This window comes from Quercus suber, unplaced genomic scaffold (genome assembly GCF_002906115.3).
Source record: "Quercus suber isolate HL8 unplaced genomic scaffold, Cork oak 2.0 scaffold_400, whole genome shotgun sequence".
Classification (NCBI taxonomy): Eukaryota; Viridiplantae; Streptophyta; class Magnoliopsida; order Fagales; family Fagaceae; genus Quercus; species Quercus suber.
Window position 1 is genome coordinate 509,693 of NW_027069851.1, and position 20,438 is coordinate 530,130.

The 20,438-nt window shown below is 33.3% G+C and overlaps 1 protein-coding gene across 2 annotated transcripts; it reads left to right on the plus strand.

Annotated features, from left to right (window-relative positions):
- The first annotated feature begins 5,300 nt into the window (after positions 1 to 5,300).
- On the plus strand, positions 5,301 to 20,279 carry LOC112032507 (uncharacterized). Of its 2 annotated transcripts, none has more exons than XM_024065270.2 (22): positions 5,301 to 5,492; positions 5,698 to 6,020; positions 7,205 to 7,308; positions 7,463 to 7,531; positions 10,363 to 10,423; positions 11,085 to 11,224; positions 11,742 to 11,931; positions 12,251 to 12,312; positions 12,815 to 12,903; positions 13,730 to 13,802; positions 13,923 to 13,982; positions 14,415 to 14,561; positions 14,663 to 14,701; positions 14,856 to 14,896; positions 15,733 to 15,819; positions 15,968 to 16,133; positions 17,149 to 17,226; positions 17,497 to 17,633; positions 18,284 to 18,360; positions 18,976 to 19,045; positions 19,178 to 19,243; positions 20,105 to 20,279. In XM_024065270.2, exons 1-22 carry the CDS (start codon positions 5,433 to 5,435, stop codon positions 20,237 to 20,239), a joined length of 2,274 nt encoding a protein of 757 aa, XP_023921038.2. In that variant the 5' UTR covers positions 5,301 to 5,432; the 3' UTR covers positions 20,240 to 20,279. The 2 variants fall into 2 exon arrangements, with proteins under 2 accessions (XP_023921038.2, XP_023921039.2); XM_024065271.2 differs by having other exon boundaries at positions 14,859 to 14,896.
- Positions 20,280 to 20,438: the final 159 nt, after the last annotated feature.

The following is a 20,438-nucleotide window of genomic DNA, read 5'->3' on the forward strand; positions in this document are numbered from 1 at the left end:
TCGAGTATTAAAAAATTTTATTTATTTATTTAATTTTATTTCGTAGGTTATGTTTGTTATCTTGTCGAACAAGTTTAAGTTTGTTCACATGCTATATGATCAATTTAATCTTTTCTATAGTAAATTATTATTACATTTGTTTTCTTTAACATTTTTACTACAAATGGACTATTTATACATGTGAACCTATTTAGAAACTTATACAGTTCAATTTTGTGTCTATATAAGTATATTTCTGGACAATTATATATATGAAAATATAAGATTATATATAATTAAATCAAGTCTTGTATTCACGAACACATATTTGGCTTGTTTCCTAAACAAATGAAGAAAACTAGGTAAACAAAAGTTTGTTGGCAAGTCGAGCTCAAGTTGTTCATAAATAGTTTGGTTTATTTATACTTTTATAGCCCTAAAATCTGTATCAATATATAACCAAAATCATAACTGTCTAAAGTTCTTTATTTGGTAGTTCTCTTTATTTAACCTTTGAGTTAATATGCCAAGTGGCACACTGCTTAGTAATTATCTTAATCCTTTGCATTTTTGTCAAAGTACTAATTCATTATTATGTGTTAAAAGCATGAACTTTAGCCATAGTGATATAAGGTTATGCCAATTGAGCACATCTATTTTTGGTAATTCTCTTTATTTAGCCTTTTACAAACCACACCTTTGCATTATCTCGAAGTATTAATTTATTATAATGAGTTTAATTGGTAGATGCATTTATTTTTATACATTAATTAATTGATAATGAATTAATATTTTGACATAAATATAAAAATTTGAAGATTTTTTTTTAGAATCTCAAAAGTTTGATGACGTGGTTGCATTGACCTACATCGTTGAATTAATTGTCCTTAAAATAAAAATAAAATGATAATATTTATTTTATTACTACAATGGTCAATAAAACTATATGGTTGAAATATATTATTAACAAGTTTAAAAGAAGTGCACAAGGTTTGTTTGTTTTTGATAATTGGATAAAACTATATGGTTGAAACAAATTATTGAAAAATGTAGAGGAAGTGTTAGGATTTGTTTGTTTTTGATAATTGGATAATTACAATGGGGAGAGAGGATTTGAACATTGGATATCTTCATTGTGGGTATTTCTATCCAAAAAAAACCAAATCTTCACATTTTAAAAAATAATAATAATTTAATAGTGTTAGGTTCTAAAAGTTTAGAACAATTGATAAATCGTAAGCACAAACTTGTCTAGGTATAGATCTTAGAGTCTATAGAGTTTATTAGATAATGCTCAAGGTGTTACAAGTCAGAACACAAGAACATACAAGCTGTAGAAAGAAGAATTCAAATTCAGTGAAATTCGAACGATCGAAACTCACAAACATGAAATTTTTAAAGAATTCTATTTTAGCCCAAACTCTAGTTAAATGTTTTGGGTTTCAAGTGAAACACTTCTACGTATAAAAGGGAAACCCTAGCCACATTTTGATAGAGCTGAAGAAGACTTGTGTGTTACTCTTTGTAAGATTTGAGAGGTTTTGTACCATCTAACTACACAAGAATCTACCGGAGTTAAAACTACAATCAAGCATTGGTAGAGCATAGTTGCTGCATCAAGGTCATTATTGGGGGTGATCTGAAACCTTTGAGTGGGATTTCAAAGTCAAAAGAAAGGCGGCTTGTGTTGCTGTAAATCCAAGAAGAGAATGAGATCATGGATTTGAAACTTGCACATGGTCGTGTCAGTAAGTTACTATTGAAGTTACATTAAATTTAGGGTTAAATCTTTTGTAAAAACTTCAATTCTCTTATAGTGGATTTGGTTTACTTTAAGGATAGTTAGGTCAAATCCTCTCCATATTTTTACCTTGAAACAGTTTGTTTCATTGGTTTTCCTAAGCCATCATATCGTGGTATTATTTATTTTCTACTGCTTTGCATTATATGATTTATTTGTGTTTAACCTAGATCTAAATAATTAATCTAAGTAATAACTTGGTTAATATATTAGGTAAAACAATCTGGTTTAAAGGGTCTAAATGAACAAACAAATAGTTTCAAAGGGAGAAGGGGGGGTATGAATCATAAATGTCACAATTAAAAATACAAGAAGATGTTAACTAGTTGAGTTACAAAATTGGAAAGTGGATCCCATTTGATAAAGGTTCTATTTCAAAGGGGTCCCACCCACTTGAAAAGCCTCCCCATCATTATGATTGTCCCACTAAGGGAAGTCTATAAATGGGAACCGAAGGAGTGAGAAATGGGGGTTGGAACAATAAAGGTTAAGAGAAATACATGAGAGAGAATTGGGAGGAACAACAAAAGAGGAGAAGCTCATCGATGACTGGGGGACTCTTCAGGGGATACACAGAAAGGGGTAGGAGGATATGGGCTAGACCAAAAACTCCGTCATTTGGGCCGCTATATTGGCAATAGGGGGTCTTCCTATTGTAGGAATCCCATTACCCACATTATATAAATAAATTGGGGGCCTGTTCTTAGGGCTAATGAGTCACCTTAGGGAATCAGGCTCGCACAACATGATACTACCTTATCAAGCCCGATGACGCATTGCAAGTCAACATTTTTGTTTGTCTTTCCATTTTTTTGATTGGAAGTCTCCAAGATCTCAGTCTTCATTGCAAGATATGGAGCAAACAAGGCATTTGTCAATGGAAGATCCAACAAAACCAAAAGCTACTCTCTCTCTCTCTCTCTCTTTTCCTCCACTTATGTACCATTTCACTTTTTAAAGTTTGATTTTTTTTTTCATTTTGGTATTTTACAGTTTAAAATTTTTATTTGATTATTTTTTCAAATTAATTTCTATTAATAATTTGGTAAAGTATGACAATATATGGGTGATGAGATGGCTTAATGGTCGCTACTTATTTGGTACTTAACTGCCAAACTATTAATAAAAATGAACAATTGAGTCAATTTGAAGGGTTAAAATGGAAATTTTGAAATATAAATGACTAAAATAAAAACAATCTCAAACTTTAAAAGCAAAATATGTACTTTAGTCACCAAGGGTCTCATAACTTAATATGTTTCTAATGAATGTGTTTAGTTTCAAATCCCCCCCTCTCACAATTATCAAATAAAAAGAAAATTATCAAATTAAAAGAAAATTATCAAATTAAAAGAAAAAAGAAGGTACTTTAGTCTCTCATCTCTTAAATTCACTCATATTCGTTGCAATTTATCTTACATCTTATGTGAATGCTCTACGCAATGATTCATGTGATAATATATTTATCCTTTAACTTCGTGTTACTGATTTATTAGCTATCAAATAATAGCCATGCTGCATTGTTTCCTAAAAACAAAATCATGATATATTTAATGCTTACATTAGCTGTTTAAATCATATGATGAACACCTACTCATCACGTAATAGGTTGAATAATATTTCTACAAATTGACTTAGAAGGGTGTCAATTACACTTTCACTTGATCTATTCATGATTTGAATCAGATTTATTAGTTTATAATTTTTTTAAAAACATGCTTTAAGATATAATTGTATTTAATATACGTTGATATGGAAATATTCATGTTGTTTTTATTTTGTAGGGGCATTTGGCCCTGGAGCCCATTATTTATGTATATAATGGACCTAAGGCCTAAGCCGAGAACTGAAGTGTCTGAGGAGGGTAAACGTTGTCAAAAGAGCCCATGTTGGCAAGTGGAGAAGTCAATTTTGATCATAACGGCTTAGGGGGTTGTGCCGAGGATGAGAGCGTCCTCAGCTAACCAAGCCCGAGGTCAGTAGAGGTGATCTGCTGTTTGGGGGAACGTCTCAAAAACACTTAGTTGATACAGATAAACATCATGAGAACTTAAGACAAGGAAGTGTCCTAAAATATCTCAGGAGAAAGTTGTTGCCACCGCATTAAATGCTCTGCAGCTAACTCTCTAGCTGCATTAACGTGGAGGTGATACCTGGATAGTGGCTTTCAGCCTTACAGCTATTACATGAAGATTTATGGAAGGTGCTGATGGGACAAGTATCAACACCAACCATCTAGGATGCACATGGAAGGTGGAGATGAAAAGGAAAGACAATATAAAAAAGAAGGAGGCAATGAGACTAGGGGATTAGGAAAAAAGAGGAAAATACTGTAGCAATCAGGAGCCAATCTTGTAATCAAACCTAAGAGCAATATATAAGAACAGATCTCCTTGGACTTTGCTGAGGACAATTTTCTTTGGCATAAATATGTCTATCTTCATTCTCTTGTCATTTGAATCTACCTTGGTGTTTGTTTGACTCATTAAAACACAGTTTTTTAACCCATTCTCTACAAATTCATTGTTTTGGGTTTTTTGGGCTTGAGTCCATCCATCTTTTGGGCTAGAGACTCAAATCTAGTCCTTACATATTTAATTCAAAATTTTAAAGAATGTGTCTTTTTTTGTTATTGAGAATGTGTCTTAAACACGTAATTGTCGGAGTTATTATGCTTTACTTTTATTTTCTTTATTTTTGTAATTCAATAATAACAACTTTTTGGTTGAAGAATTTGAAGTTTGAACCTTAACTCTTCTCATAATGTAAAGGGAAGTCATGCCACCAAAGTACAAGACTCTTGAGCATATATTTCTTTTTATTAAAAAAAATTAAACTATTAATTAATAATCATAATCTAGGAAAATCAAATATAGTCAGAAGTTAATTAAGCAAAGAAGTTTTTATTAATATTTAAGTAAATTTGATTACTAACTTCTTATTATGTCAAATGGGTTAGTCGTTAAGGCAAAGAATATCAACACTTTAAAAAAATATTTTTAATCAAAGATGACATAGAAGTAATTTTAGTAGTTATATAAATAGATATATTTGATAAATTTTGAACTCATGATATCCATTCCATGATGATTATTATCAAGTTAAAACACAAATTGGTTTTTGGTGTTAGTGGAATTCTACCTCGAAATCCTTATTCAACAACAATAAACATTATCAATTGAGCTATAGAAAAAAAAAAAATTTTTTTTTAAGGTAGTAGTATGGTTTTTAAAACCGAATCAGTCAAAATACCAAAAAAAAGTTTGGTTTTTAGTTTTTATGGGTTGAATCACCATCTTTTACCTTTTTAAAATACTGGCCTAACGTTTGAAAAGGTTCAATTTTTTATTAAACCTACCGGTGCGTTTTTAAAACCATGATCTGTATGAGCCATAAAAAATGGCGAAGAATAGGAATGTGAATATGAGATGAAACATTTGGGCCCAAAAACTCTATTCTCAAGCAGCAAAACAGGCCTCAAGGCCCAAAGTCATTGACTGATACTACTACAAGTAGTCATGTTTTCCAGTCACCTTGCTACTACTCGAAGGAAGGAAAACCCACTCTGCAAGAAAAGAAAAACTATCCAAAAAAAAAAAAAAGCTAATCAAAGCAACGCATAGCTTCACGGACTCTCTCTCTGAACTCGAACATGGAGATCGATTTCAGCGAATACAAATTGAGTTCTGAACTCCGAGGCCACGAAGACGATGTCAGATTCCTAATCTCTCTCTCTCACTCTTAAATATTGCTAAAACTTTCAATTATTGTCCAAAAAAAAAAAAAAAAAATCAGTACTTTGATTTTTTTTTATCACTCTCGTTGATATTGATTGCTCTGATAGTTTCAAATTTCAATTGCTATGAGCTTGAATTTGATAGTGTTGAGTGAAAAAATGATTCAAATTTCGTTTCTAGGTTCGAGGAATCTGCGTGTGTGGAAATGCCGGCATTGCCACGTCATCCAGGGACCGGACGGTGCGGTTGTGGTCTCTGGAGGGGCAAAAGTACGCGGCGTCGAGGATTCTGCTAGGGCACACGAGTTTCGTGGGCCCGCTGGCGTGGATTTCGCCGAATGAGGAGTTTCCGGAGGGCGGTGTCGTGTCCGGCGGCATGGACACGCTTGTTCTGGTTTGGGACTTGAGGACTGGTGAGAAAGTGCAGACCTTGAAAGGTCACCAGTTGCAGGTGACTAGTGTGGCGTTGGATGGCGGGGACATTGTGTCCGCTTCGGTTGATTGGTGAGCGTTTTTTTTTTGTGTGTGTAATTTAAAGCTGAATTTTATGATGGTTGTTAAGTGCTGTTATTGTTGTTTGTGTTTGATATCATTATGTTGATGAATTGTTGTTTTGGAGGTTATTTTGAGCTTGTTCTCATTTCGATGAATTTCGTTACTTAGTATATAGGCAATGTGTTTTTGCTAATGTGGCGCTTCTTCCTTCCACAAGAAGGTGGGGGAACAAGGTTGTGGGTTCAAAACTCAAGTGTGTGTAGTGGGTTACATTTAGTTCACTGTGTGGAGGATGAGGATGGTGTCTTGGCTTGATGATAAGGACAATCAAAATGGAATATGGGGAGGAAACCATATGTTTAAATCTTATCGTGTCTGTATATACAAACTCATTCTGTGTACGTGTAACTTAACAATCTGAAATGAATTTTTTTACTCTATATAAAAGTTGAGCTGGTTCAATCTTTACATATTGACATAATATTAATTCATTAGTGTTGATATTTTATTATTACTATTTTGGAATTAGTTAGAATGTATTAGACAAGTGCTGAGGAAGCATAACCCAACTACATTAGCATAGACTAACCAAATCCAAAAGAAAAAAGGAAAAAAAATAAAATTAAAGAAGCAATAAAATGGAAAGGAGAGCAGACAGGTATGCTGTTCACAAAAATGGAGAGCATGTCAAAGCAAACTTTTAGACCATTTATGGAGCTGTCTACACATTTCAAAATCTCGTTTGTATTGCACACCCAAGCACAGAAAAATGTTATAGCTCATTTTTCACTTTTTTTAATTATTTATTTTTATTTTTTATAATGGGGTTGTTTGAGAAAGTTTTATCTAGAAAAAGTGAGCTTTAAAAAAGCTAGGGTTTAGGGTTTAGGGTTTACTTAGCAAACCCTAAACCCTATACAATTTTCTTCCCCTATATTATCCGTACTGTTTAGCTAATGACTTTTAGGTCAAATGGTATTTCTTGGTATTTCCGACGGAGACATTTAGTGTTCGAATCCCCCCTTCCCTGTAATAAATGTGTATTTAAAAAGTTTGCATACTGTTTGAATGTTACTTTTATTGTTTGTGTATTGCCATTTGTTGGGTTTGAATTATTATCTATGCTTACAAAGGTATATGCCTATTTTCTCAATAATTTTCGGTTAGTATCTAATTTGTCTCCTTCACTACAGCACATTAAGACGTTGGAGAAATGGCCAACCTACAGAATCCTGGGAGGCTCATAAGGCAGCAATCCAAGCAGTCATAAAGCTGCCTTCAGGCGAGCTTGTTACGGGTATAATATGATTCAGTAGATGACTGTTCTGCTAGATATTGTTTTAGTTTTTGTTGGTAGTTGGAACTGGTTACATCAGATTGGAATGCATAGATCCAACTATGTCTTTCACTATGAACTTATGGGGTTCATTTTTATGCTATCACGATTTTAGGTTCAAGTGATACAACTTTAAAACTTTGGAGAGGAAGCAAATGTACACGTACTTTTGTTGGGCATACAGGTATTTTTTCCATTTATTTGCCTTCATTGTGCTTTATATATATATATATATATCCTTATCTGCGATGTGTTGAAATCATGTGGGAATGAAAATAATTGTAGATTTTGCAAACGATGCTGTAAAATTTTCTTCTTACATGTCTGTTTGGTGATCATCAAACATATTTTCTTTGAGCTTCCTATAAGTTAGAAGTGGAAGAAGCATTTAATAAGACTTCTGATCTACATGGTTTAATTGATCAAACTGTTGACATGGGTAATCCTCATATGTTTAGTGCTTTACATGGTTTGATTGCTAAAAAATTTAGACATGATGATCTCTCTTTGTCTCCTGTGGAGTATTTGGTGGGAAAGTAATGCTTGCACTTTTGATGGAAGTGAGAGATTGATTCTTGATTTGAAGTTGCTCTTCTGCACTTTATCTAAGCGGACTAATGCTTTGGGTGTTTTTACTTTTATTTCTTTGGCTGATTTGCTTGATAGTTGTAACTTGCTTTATGATTTGGCTTTTTGTTGGTCCCTCAGCACACTGCCTGTGAGTTTCAGGATTGGGAGACGGCAAGGTTTTATGCTTTCTGTGCGCATATCTCATCCAAAATACCTAGGGGGGGTGGGTGATGATACCATGGTTTGGCAATTGAATCGTAGTGATGTCTTTGATGTGCGTTCTTTTTATAAATCATTGTTGAAAGCTCTGTGGGTTTTTTTTTCCCTTGGCAATGCATTTGGAGTGTTAAGGTTCCTAGAAGGGTGTCTTTTTTCTTATGGACAGCTGCTAGGGGTGGGATTCTCACAATAGATAACCTTGTTAAGAAGAACTTGCCTCTTTTTAATTGGTGTTGCCTATGTCGGTGTGATGTGGAAATTGTGGATCATTTATTACTCCATTGCAAGTTTGTCCATACCTTGTGGAGTGAATTCTTTTACTTGTTTGGGGTTCAGTGGGTGATGCCGAAGACAGTAGTCTCTCTCCTTTCTGCATGGTGGAATTGGATGGGCATTCATTCTTCAAATGTTTGGAATATGGTACCAGTGTGTCTTATGTGGTTAACTTGGAAGAAAAGCATTGCCTGAACATTTGAGGACATTGAAAGAACTGTGGACCTATTGAAGTCTCTACTAACTAGGACTTTGTTTGAGTGGTCTTGTATTTGGGGTTTTATGCATTGTACCTCTTTGTCTGATTTCCTTAATTTTGTTAGCTTTTCCCATTGATTTGTTTGTATCCGTTTTTTTTTGCAGTGAGTTTACTATCATAAACTCATTGTTCTTTTCTTATCAATAAAGATTCTATTACCTATAAAAAAAAAGTATTTAGTAATCTCTTTTCAAAAAAAAAAAAAAAAATGTAGACATGATGTTGCTTTTACTCAATTGTTCTTTTCTTATCAATAAAGATTCTATTACCTATAAAAAAAAAGTATTTAGTAATCTCTTTTCAAAAAAAAAAAAAAAAATGTAGACATGATGTTGCTTTTACTCAGTGTGAATTGTGTGATGAGATTGTTGTTGTTCCGGGTAATCATTACCTTTTAAAAAAAAAAAAATTCTTTATAATATTTTTTTTCTTCTAAAAAAATGGGAGTCTTGCCAATGTGCTCTAGCACAAAAGGAACCTCCTTTCCTTATAAGAACAGAATGAAGAATGAGATTGTGGGTTCTAAACTCATTAGGTGAGTATTGTTTAAAAAAAAAAGTGTGAGAACCTTATTTAAAAAAAAGAAAGGAAAAAAGAAAAAAGTGAGCCTCAAATTTTGAGATCTTCTCTAGTCTAGAGTTAGACTCAAAGTCTCAAATTTGTGAAGTGGCTCTATGCACCTTATATCTTTACCTTGTTCCCTCTTCTTCCTCTCATGCTGTAGGTACTTAAAATAGTTCTTAGGATTAATCGGACTACATGTGGTATTGGTGTATGTCATTATACTCATTCCATCCCGCTCTTGTTTTGAGTGGCACAATCATTAATAAAAAGGTAAAAATAGAGACTTTCTAAAATTTCCTTTACTTTATATTTGAGGTGGCAGGAATTTTAATAAAATGTAAAAACTTAGATACAATTCCTTAGGTGCATTATGTTAGGTTTCCCAATCAAATTCAAACACGGGTTGCATTGAATTTAGTTGTCCTTGGAAACAATAACACTGTTTAAATGGTAACACTGTTTAAACAGTAACACTGTTTGTACTTCATTGTTCAATGCAACCTTGTGTTTGAATTTGATTGGGAAACATAATATACTGCACTGTAAGAACTGTACATTACTTTTGCCCTTGAAGAATAATATTGTTTGTTTGTTTTTGTTTTTGTATTGTTTATTTCCTTTTAAAAAAGGTAAGGAAGAAATTAGAGAGGCAATAATTTCCTTTTTTAGAAAGTAAACACGCATTTTAATAGGATGTCGCTAAAAGGAAAACAAGACATTTGAATTGGATATGGAAAGAGTAATTGATTTTTCTTAGGGCATAAATGTAATAATAACGGCTTGAGTTGAGAGTGATGGGAGAAATGTGTGGTATGCTTGACACCATGTATATTATTAGTGGTGATGATAACAGCCAAAAGCTTGTTACAATTGATAAGACAACATTAGCTGACCTACGAGGATTGATATTAAAATTAGAAAAATACTTGGTTTCTCCCATGAATTGCAAATCTGAGGAAGTTTTTTTTCAAGTGGGTACTTTTGTAGGTTTAGTTGTATGTTTTAAATGTAAAGGATGACATTGGTTAATGCACTTTTATACTTTTGTTGCTCAACATTTTAGTATTAAAATAGGGCAGTTATTAATTTGTTATCTTAAGCATGTGCTTCTGCACTTTGTGAATTTGCAGATACTGTTCGAGGTTTGGCAGTGATGTCTGATCTGGGAATCCTTTCTGCATCACATGACAGGTAGCTGTTGCTGCAATAATTTTTCTGTTTATAATGATTTGATCGGTTCTATCTGGGATTTTTGTTTTTAATGTACATTTGCATGAAGATCATGCCTTAGGGATAAGTGGTTAAAGTGAAAGGTAATACAGTCAAAACAAACAGTAACTTTCAGAATAAGAACAAAACATTACCAACCTATTGGATTTAGTTTGATGGCAAGGGAAACAAACAGCTAGCAGTTTTGACATTGATTATGGTCCCCACCAAGTCTTGAAGTTTTCAAATTACAGACTTCATTGTTTTCTTCTTTTCATGATTGATCATACATGTTGCAAAAAAAAGGTTGAGTTCTTTGACTGGATAGTAGTTCTGTGATTATAGAATTACCTACCTGCTTCTGTGATATTTAGAGCATAATGCTAGCAAAGGGTCTTCCAGGTCAACTGAACTAGATGTCATACTTGGTGTTTTAACTGGTTGCAGATATTTGTTGATAATGCAAGCTTCTTTGTTGTCTCTTGGAAATTTTGTTCTTATTTAATTTTTTACTTTAAAAATTTTTGTCCTAATTTTTTTTTTTTTTTTTTCAATTCCTCATTTGAATATTCAAATTAATCTTGCCCACATTTGTTTTGTGTAATAGGTGTCCCTAATTTTTAATTTGTTTTCATTGCTACAGTTCCATAAGATTATGGGCATTAAGTGGTGAAGTATTAATGGAGATGGTTGGTCATACTTCCATTGTCTATTCAGTTGATTCACATGTCTCTGGACTTATTGTCAGTGGTAGTGAAGATTGTTCTGCCAAGATATGGAAAGGTAGTTATTTCTGGTTTTCATCCTCTTTTTGGAGAAGTTATTTGTGCTTGGATTTGCCCATTTGATTCTTGTTCAAGCTGAAATAGTAATTGATCTGTGTTGTTGCCTGGCTCAGATTTATTTTGTGCATTTGTCAACCACAGACTGATCATCGGTGGCCCCATGCTCAATAAGGTTTATAGAGTTTTGGGAGAACCTTTTCAGATTGGCTGTTTTGACCCATACTATTTCTTACATTTCAAATTCAATCCCCCCTTCATCCACCCCCCCCCACCCCCCAAAAAAAAATCTTAACATAAAAAGACGTGGATGTCTACCTATTAAAAAAAAAAAAAAAAAAAAAAGAGGCGGATGTCATGTGATGACTTCTGTTGTGGATTGTAAACATTCTTGTCTAATGGACAAGGATTAACAAAAGCTTCATATTTGGGTATGTTAAATTTTGGTTCTTGCTATGTAATATGTCCTATATTGCTTTAAATTGAAATGTTTACCTGGTAATCATGTCATGTGTCAGATGGAGTTTGTGTTCAGACCATAGAGCATCCTGGTTGCGTTTGGGATGCCAAATTCTTGGACAATGGCGATATCGTGACAGGATGTTCAGATGGAGTTATTCGTATTTGGACAGTTCATCAGGATAGGTTGGCTGACTCACTGGAACTTGAGTCATATGCTTCCCAACTTTCTCAATACAAGCGAAGCAGGTATTATCATCCATGATGACTTGAATGGTTTTTTTTTTTTTTTTTTGCAAATTTGGAATCAATGCATCCTTCTTTTTGCCTTTCTTTTACCATACAATGGACCTCTTCACTTCTTTTTCCCACTTGAAATCTCATTACATGATTATCTTAAATTTTGTTTGAATTCTGAAGTTCTCGACTTATTTCTAATTATGAATATATTTCTGATTTCCAGAAATTCTTTGGATGGATTTTATGATTTATCACCTGTAATTTCCATTTGGATCAACATTACTTGTCAACTTTGACTTATTTTCATGTTGGGACTTGTTTGTGTTAGGAAGAGGGTTGGAGGATTAAAACTGGATGATTTACCAGGGCTGGAGGCTTTACAGGTTCCAGGTGTGATTCTAATTGTACATTTAGCTGAATGGTATCTTAGTTAAATTTACTAAAGATCTTTCAGTTCAGTTTCTCAGTTATTATCCATTTCAAGTAGTGGATTACAAGTTTTCTTGTATTATAATTGTTGTATCAGAGATTTCTCCTTTTCAACTACGTTTTCAGTGTGAGTCATATTGTTTAATTCAAAGTCTGATTTTCTTCAGCCAAAAATAAAATGCTGTCAGTAAAGAATAGGAAACATTTATTCCTTGTGTAGTTTGCATGCGACTGGGCTTTGCCTTCGCCTTTTTCTTTTCAGAGTTTCTGAAATATATTTAATGTACATAATAAGGAGAAAATGAGCTTCCATGAATATTGCCAGGTTGCCATGTTGACTCCTTTTTCCCCATATGTATTAAAAAAATCAGTGTTTGGATGTTCACACAGGATTGATATGTTGCACCTGATTGCTGTTGTGTGCTGCTTAATATAAATTGTATTTTCTTTTCTCCCATATCAGGGACGAGTGATGGGCAGACAAAAGTTGTCAGAGAGGGGGACAATGGTGTGGCATATGCTTGGAACTTGAGGGAACAGAAGTGGGATAAGGTAATTTACAATTCCATTCTAACAACTATATCAACAGTTAGATTTATGATTTTATTTGCGATGCAACATTAAGTGGTTGCCTCTCTGTTGCTTGATATACTCTTTTCCTTTTCTTCCTTTCTTTTTTGTGTTGTTTCTTAGAATCCTATGCTCTGCAAGTTTGTTCATTTTTTCTTAAAAATTTTAATCTCTTGTATAGCAGATGACTGTGACAGGAAAATTTTTGTTTTTTTCCCCTCAATTGTGAATAAAAAACTAGGAAGTGGATAGAAAGGTTACAGGTCCAGTTTGCTGTGTGATATTTACGGCCACTGCCTATGTCCCTCTTCACCAAAATTTCCCCCCTATCTCTGACTTCGTTATGGTGTTTGTATTTTCATCACCCATTTACTTAATTTTATGGATGATAGTGAAGTTTATGGGGTGTCTTTTTAATGCAATCTCTCAGATTGCGGAATTCTAAAAATGTGCTCTATCTAGTAGTCTTGACTTATACTTGTTGAGTGAGGTGTCTTGCACTTTCATGCAAATGGCTTTAATATTGTCCTTATTCCTATTCTACTTATTTATGTTGAATTCCCCTCTTTTAACACATGTTTAAATTGACATTTGGAATGAGTTTTGAACTGGACCATTAAAGATTTATGCATTTAATTTTATATGTTAGTGCATTTAGTTTGTTTTCTAAGTACCTTTACATTTGCGGTTTTTGTTTGCACTTTAGTTCTCTCTCTCTCTCTCTCTCTCTCTCTAATATTTGTTTTTTGTTTTTTGTTTTTTTTTTTAATTAGTCTTATGTTTTTTTTTTTAATATGTTTTTTTAAAGATTGGTGAAGTTGTTGACGGACCGGATGATAACCTGAGGCGTCCTGTTCTTGATGGGATTGAATATGACTATGGTCAGAATCTTATGTTCTTTGACAACTTTAATATGGTTGACCATTTGTCTATATCACTTAAATTTTTTATTTTTTTTGGTAATAAGTAATGATTCAGTCTTTTATTCTGTTGTTACTCAGTATTTGACGTCGATATTGGAGATGGGGAGCCTATTCGTAAGTTGCCCTACAATCGATCAGGTATTTTTTTCTTGGTCCTGTTTTCCTGTGGTTGATTATAATTGCAATATCTGTTGCTCTTCATTTTCCTTTCCACCACACACACACACACACACACACACACACCTGATGGGTCTTGAACCATGAGTTCACCCTCCACCTTAGTTTAGTTTTACAAGGGCATGGCACTTGAGCTAGAAAAGTTCACTGGCTTTCCACCTTGTTGCATTATAATTGTAATTTTGTGGTCCCAATTTCTCTCAGTATTCTCTCTATACTCAGTATGATGTTCATGTCTTACTCTAGTATCAAATAAATGAAGGCACTCATCTCCCTTTATGATATTAGGCCTTAATTGTTGTTTGCTTAACTTTACTACATCATTGACATCTAATGAATCATGAATGTAATTGTTAACTCAAAAAACAATGACATAAAATTTGATATTTTCAGATAATCCTTATGATACTGCTGACAAATGGCTTCTCAAGGAGAATCTACCTCTTTCCTATCGACAACAAATTGTAGAGTTTATACTCCAAAATTCTGGACAAAAGGACTTCACCCTGGATTCATCATTTCGTGATCCCTATACTGGCTGTAAGTACAATATTTTTATGTAACTATGACATGAACATCTGAGATAATTGATGTAGTCACTTCCTTTTTGCTTGTCTAATGTTTTCTGTTTTTCATTTCAGCTAGTGCTTATATACCTGGAGCAACTTCCAGTATGTCTGGTACGTATTTGTATTAGTTAAAAATTAAAAATTGCTGTTACTGTATATTACTTTCTCTTGCATATGCTAATATGTATTGAATGCCTGACTTTCTTCACAACCTCCAATATAAGACTGTGGCTCTAATGTTTTTTTCATATTCTTGTTTATTTAGCAGCTGTTTCAGCAAAACCCACTTTCAAGCACATTCCTAAGGTATGATGTTACAGTGTAGTGTTAATAGGTTTGGATATATCAGTCAAGGGGTTTAAGATGCATTTCCAGGAATTGCATGTCCATTCTTAGGGAACTTGTAAAAAAGAATATATTGAGTGATTGTAAAAGCTCATGTATTATATTTTATTTGTTTCACATGAAATATTACCTAGTGAATGCAATGTACTTTTTTAGAACTGTTTTCTGTAATCCTCCAGCCAAAAGAGGCTCTTTGGCTTCCCTACTTGACTATTATGGCTCTACTCCATTGTGGTTGGGATTGACACCTGTTTTAGACTGATTTTTTAATTACTTCTGGGTTTTTATTTTCCTCTTAAATAATTATATGTTTATTACTCTTTTTATTGTATTTCTATTATAATGTTACGCTTGTATTTATACCCTCTGGTATTTTATGAAACTTTTCTCTTTGGTATTGATCCTCAGTTGTACAAGGGAATTATGAGGGTTTTTTTTTGTTGTTGTTGTCTATAGAAGTTTCTCACTGTGCTGATTGTGTTTTCATTCTTTTGCACATTTTTTTCGCTGTTTGTTGTTTGGTAGATATGTCATGTAATTGGGCTCTATGGCTGTTTTGAGGCGAGTTTTACCCCCTTGAGAATTTTGGGCTGTGTATTTTGATATTCTATTTCTGTATTCCAGTATTATATCTCTATAGGGGTCGTTGTTTGAGTATCTGATATATTGCTGGTTGGGTCTGTCAATTGGGTGACTTTAAAAGATGCATGCTCCTTCTTTACCTCTCTCAAGTACTTTGGTGTCTCTTTTCACCCTGTCATTTACTTATCATTCTTTGTCTATCATTTTGTTTCCAGAAAGGAGTGCTTGTTTTTGATGTGGCACAGTTTGATGGGATCCTCAAAAAGATTACAGAGTTTAACAATGCTCTACTCTCGGATTCGGTATGTTCATCTTGAAGGATAAATCACAAAGTAAATTCTACTTTGTCAGGAAAAGGAGAACTTGTCTTTGACTGAGCTCCTGATTAATTTCTACTCTACCGCAAAGTAAACTCCTGATTAACTTGGATTTATTGACAATCTGTTGTAGGAAAATAAAAATTTATCTTTGACAGAGCTTGAGTTTTCCAGACTTGGTGCCATTATTAAAGTTCTGAAGGACACGTCACACTATCATAGTAGCAAATTAGCAGATGTTGATATAGCTTTGTTACTGAAATTGCTAAATTCATGGCCTCTGGCAATGATATTTCCAGGTTGGCATGCCAAAATTCTCTGGCTTCTGCATAAATTATAGGATTCTGGATTCCCATTAGTATCATATTTGTAATTTAAAACTTAGTAAGGAGCTTTCTAAATGATATTAATGGCTGTTCCCTGGTTCTTCATTACCTACCAAAAAAGGTTTTCTTAGATCTGTTTTAATCTTTTCCCAATATATCTTAATGTCTCCCAGAGACGACATTTTCTCTTAATGAATTATTTGATGCCTGAATTATCTGATGTATATGGGTATTCCTGTTTTGTTTTTAGAACATCTGATACTTATCAATAAAAAGATATTTTCAATTTTATGAGATTTAAGCTTTGAAGTGCCATGGAATTTACTTTTGTATAAGAATTAAAGAGGTCCCCTTGGGGCCAAAACTTATATGTATATTACAGAGCTCTATGCTTGATGCAGGACAGTCTAGGCTTCACCACCTATAGCAGCTTGAAAACCTTAGGCTTCACATCCTTGGGGTTGCTTGGAATCACCAACAAGCAGATAAAGAAATTTCTCTCTAAGAAAATTTTATTCAATAATATAAAAAAACCACCTTTATCATTTTTATAGTGCTTCTAGGATTACAAAAGTTTACATCCCATAAAACTCTCAACTAAAAAATAATCTGAAATCTTATCCCTATCTGAATCCAAAATAAAAAAAATGAAAAATTTGAAATAATCCAATCCCATAAAGACAAATGAAAATCTGAATACAAAATTTCAAAATAACTTTGGTTGTGCTCCTTGCATCAATGCTATACTGAGTTCTGTACTCAGATGCAGTTGTGGCACACTAACTGTAGGTACTATTTAGTTTTATTGATAAATGAATATGCTGTTTATGTAAATTCTGAATGCTTTGATTTTCACTTATTCTTGGATTGTATTGGAGTGTGATTTTACAGTATCATGCTTTTTTTTCTTTTTAAAAAAATGAGTAACATTACGGTTCCAGGAAAATAGTTTCACTCACTTGGTTAATGTTATACTGTCAATTTGCAGTTATTGATATTTTGAGGATGACTGTCTTGCACCCAGATGGGGCGACCATACTTCTCAAGCATGTTGAAGCTGAAAATGGTATTGAAGTTAAAGATGAGACCCAAATATTTTTTATTTCTGAAAATATATCTGATCATTTTTAATTTCCTATTTACTTACATCATATGAGGAAATATCCTCAAATTATATATATATATATATATTAAAAGAGTTATAATCCTGAATTCTTAAATGAACTGGTTGTTGAGGCTTACAGGCAAAGCTTTTGTTATGAGGCATGCTTCTTTCTTTATGGATAGTTTTTTACCAAATTCTATCTTGACTGTTGACCTTGTGTGCTCAACACAGGTGTACTATCGGAAATAATCAAGAAAGTCACAACAAACCCAGCTATTCCTGCAAACCTTTTAACGAGTATCCGTGCTATAACTAATCTATTCAAAAATTCATGTTTCTACAACTGGTTACAAAAGCATCGTAGTGAGGTTGGTACTCGCTTCTTCATTGTTATTTTCTGAGTTTGATCATGCGTGCCGAGCAATGGCCTTAGTTTGAATGTGGTTTTGAGCACTTTGTGCTCTCTATGTGCAGTGGGTGGGTGTTGGTATCTTTGTCTATTAGATATGGTATGGATATATGGTATTAACATTGTTGCTGACAAGCACTTAATGTGCTCTACATTATATAGTTTTTACCTGTGCTTTTTATACTTTATGTGCTAATTTATTGTTCCCTTGAAACCTTTCTCAGGATTACATTGGAAATTTCATGTTTTACAACTGGCTTTGACCTTTTCTTCACTAAGCCTTCTTGTTTCTAGTAGAATACTAGCTTGTATATTGATGTTCCAAATATTTTTTCTTTGATAATTTCATTATTATTATTATTATTAAAAAAAAAGATATAGTCGCTTAGTTTAAAAAATCCCTGGAGTATTTTGTTACACATCTCTTGTTGGGTAGAAATGTAATGGGTACTTGATAAGTCAGTTAGAGAAAACATTTCCCTTTTTTCAGGCCTTTTACTTGGATGATTGTTAACGCAATAACTGCGCAGCTTGTCACACTGAGCATGTTTTCAGTTCGTATATTCAATTGCTTCTCGTATTTATTTATTTATTTAACTGATTTTGCAGATTCTTGATGCATTTTCAAGCTGTTATTCATCTCCAAATAAGAATTTGCAGTTGTCTTACTCTACTTTAATACTCAAGTAAGTAATTGTTTTTACTGTAAATTTGCCAGCATAGTGTTTCTTTTAGTGGATTCTTGAGCAACAGTGAAAAGTGGAGTTGGTCAAAGGCTCTTTAGAATTTGTTTTGTGATTCCTGGAATTTATGTTTTCACAGTTAATTTATTGTCATCTCCTTATTGTTGTACTTTTCACTACAACCACTTATTATCTTGTTAGTCCAGTTTTCAATATTGAGAGAATCTTATGTGTTTTTCCATCCGCTTACAAAAATTATGGAAACAAACTGCACTATCATTTACAGATTCTCTTTCTGTTCAAACAGCTTGGTCTGACTTTGAAAAGGTCCCATCCTTTCATGTCATGATTGGGTCAAGCAGGTGTGATTATGAGTAAAAGGAGAGGATTTTTTCTCCACGTGGGACAGCCCTCACCTTTGATAGAGTAGACCATTTAACACCTTTGTCACAAATCATTTTTGACCTATTGGTTTGAGTGGCATAGGTGGTCTTTTTTATGCATATTGTAGTATTATAGTCATTCAAAGAGTAAAGGAAGGTAGAAGTTAGGCATATATTTTTAAACTACCTTGTTAGTTAAGTTGCCTAACATTTAGTTCTCTGGTGAGCTTGACAGTTACGCTGTTCTTTTAATTGAAAAGAAGGATCAAGAAGGTCAATCTCAAGTTCTCTCAGCAGCTCTTGTGGTATGTTTTGATTACATTACCAGCCAAATGCTTAGTCTTTTGTTTTAGATGGATTACATTGTTTCTTGATGTTCTCAAGAAATGTCAATCTTCATATTCATGCATCATAGTACTTTTTTTTTCTTTTAACAGATTGTGGAAGAGGAAAATCTAGAAGTTGATTCGAAATTCCGTGTTTTAGTTGCCATTGGATCTCTGGTATCTTTTTATTTTGGTCTTGTTCACTCTTATCTGTTGGTTGATCTGTTTATATTTATGCTGAATAGTAGGTCAATTCACTGGAGATTTGGCCATATAATTTTTAGACTTTTAAAAGTATGCTTTCATTTTTGGAATACAGATATTTTTTATGTATGAATTGATTGGTCCAGAGGGAAAATGATTTGATATTTCTCACTTGAAAATGGTCAAACTTGTAATTTTGAGTGTGCTAGATAAAGCTTGAGCTGACATTGAAACCAAAGTTTTGTGCTGGCATTTCATAATTCTTTTTGTGAATGCTAAAACAATTGTGAAAAAATTAACAAAAATAGGCCATCAATGGTCACTCACTGCTTTATAAAAATCTTCTGTCCAAGCCTAACCATTATGTTAGATAAAATGTAATCACTGAAGGAGTGGGCCAAGATTTTTTATTTATTTATTTTTCTCTTTTCTTCATCTCATATTTGTTGGTGAAATATTGGTGTCATGCTTGAAACAAGGATGCTCAATGGTGCACACTAATATGTAGTGAGATCTGGGAAATATAACGCCTTTTTTTGGAAACACAAAAACCCATTGCCCTGAGCAAAGTTTCGTATGCATGCACAAGGAAATGTAAAGCAAAATATAATATTGTATATGATGTCATGGGTTCATTAAGCTGGATATGATGTTAAGCACGAACTGGGTAAGGGTTTGGAATTTAGTGAGAAAGACTCAACAAACTTAACTGAAGCATAGACTTACTGCACTGAAATAAATTTTTGGTATCAAATATGTATTTGTATAATATTTTACCTTTGAACTGGCCAATGGGATTAATTGGTAATTTAATTGCTGTGTTTCATAATACAGATGCTTGATGGTCTTGTGAGAAAAATTGCCTTGGACCTTGATGTTCAGGACATTGCCAAAGCAGCAAAGGCCTCTAAAGACGCCAAAATTGCTGAAGTTGGGGCTGACATTGAACTGTTAACTAAACAGAGTTGAATCTCTCAAGTCCCTGGTAACTAAACAGTTTTCTCTGGATATTTTGTATCTTTGTTGCTTGTTCAGAGTGTTCACCATCGTGAGCACAGTGTTCAGTTCTTTCAATAAAAGTCTTATTACCTATAATTTTTTTTTTTTAAATTTATTTATTTTTAATCTTTGTTGACATGTTTATTTTATCTTCTTTTTTTTTTTTTTT

Bases quoted from the DNA above. Each gene is read 5' to 3' on its own strand.
- LOC112032507 (XM_024065270.2), top strand. From the start codon at position 5,433: ATGGAGATCGATTTCAGCGAATACAAATTGAGTTCTGAACTCCGAGGC. The intron at 5,493-5,697 runs GTCAGATTCCTA...TTTCGTTTCTAG, and splicing joins TCCGAGGCCACGAAGACGAT to GTTCGAGGAATCTGCGTGTG. The intron at 7,532-10,362 runs GTATTTTTTCCA...GTGAATTTGCAG, and splicing joins TACTTTTGTTGGGCATACAG to ATACTGTTCGAGGTTTGGCA.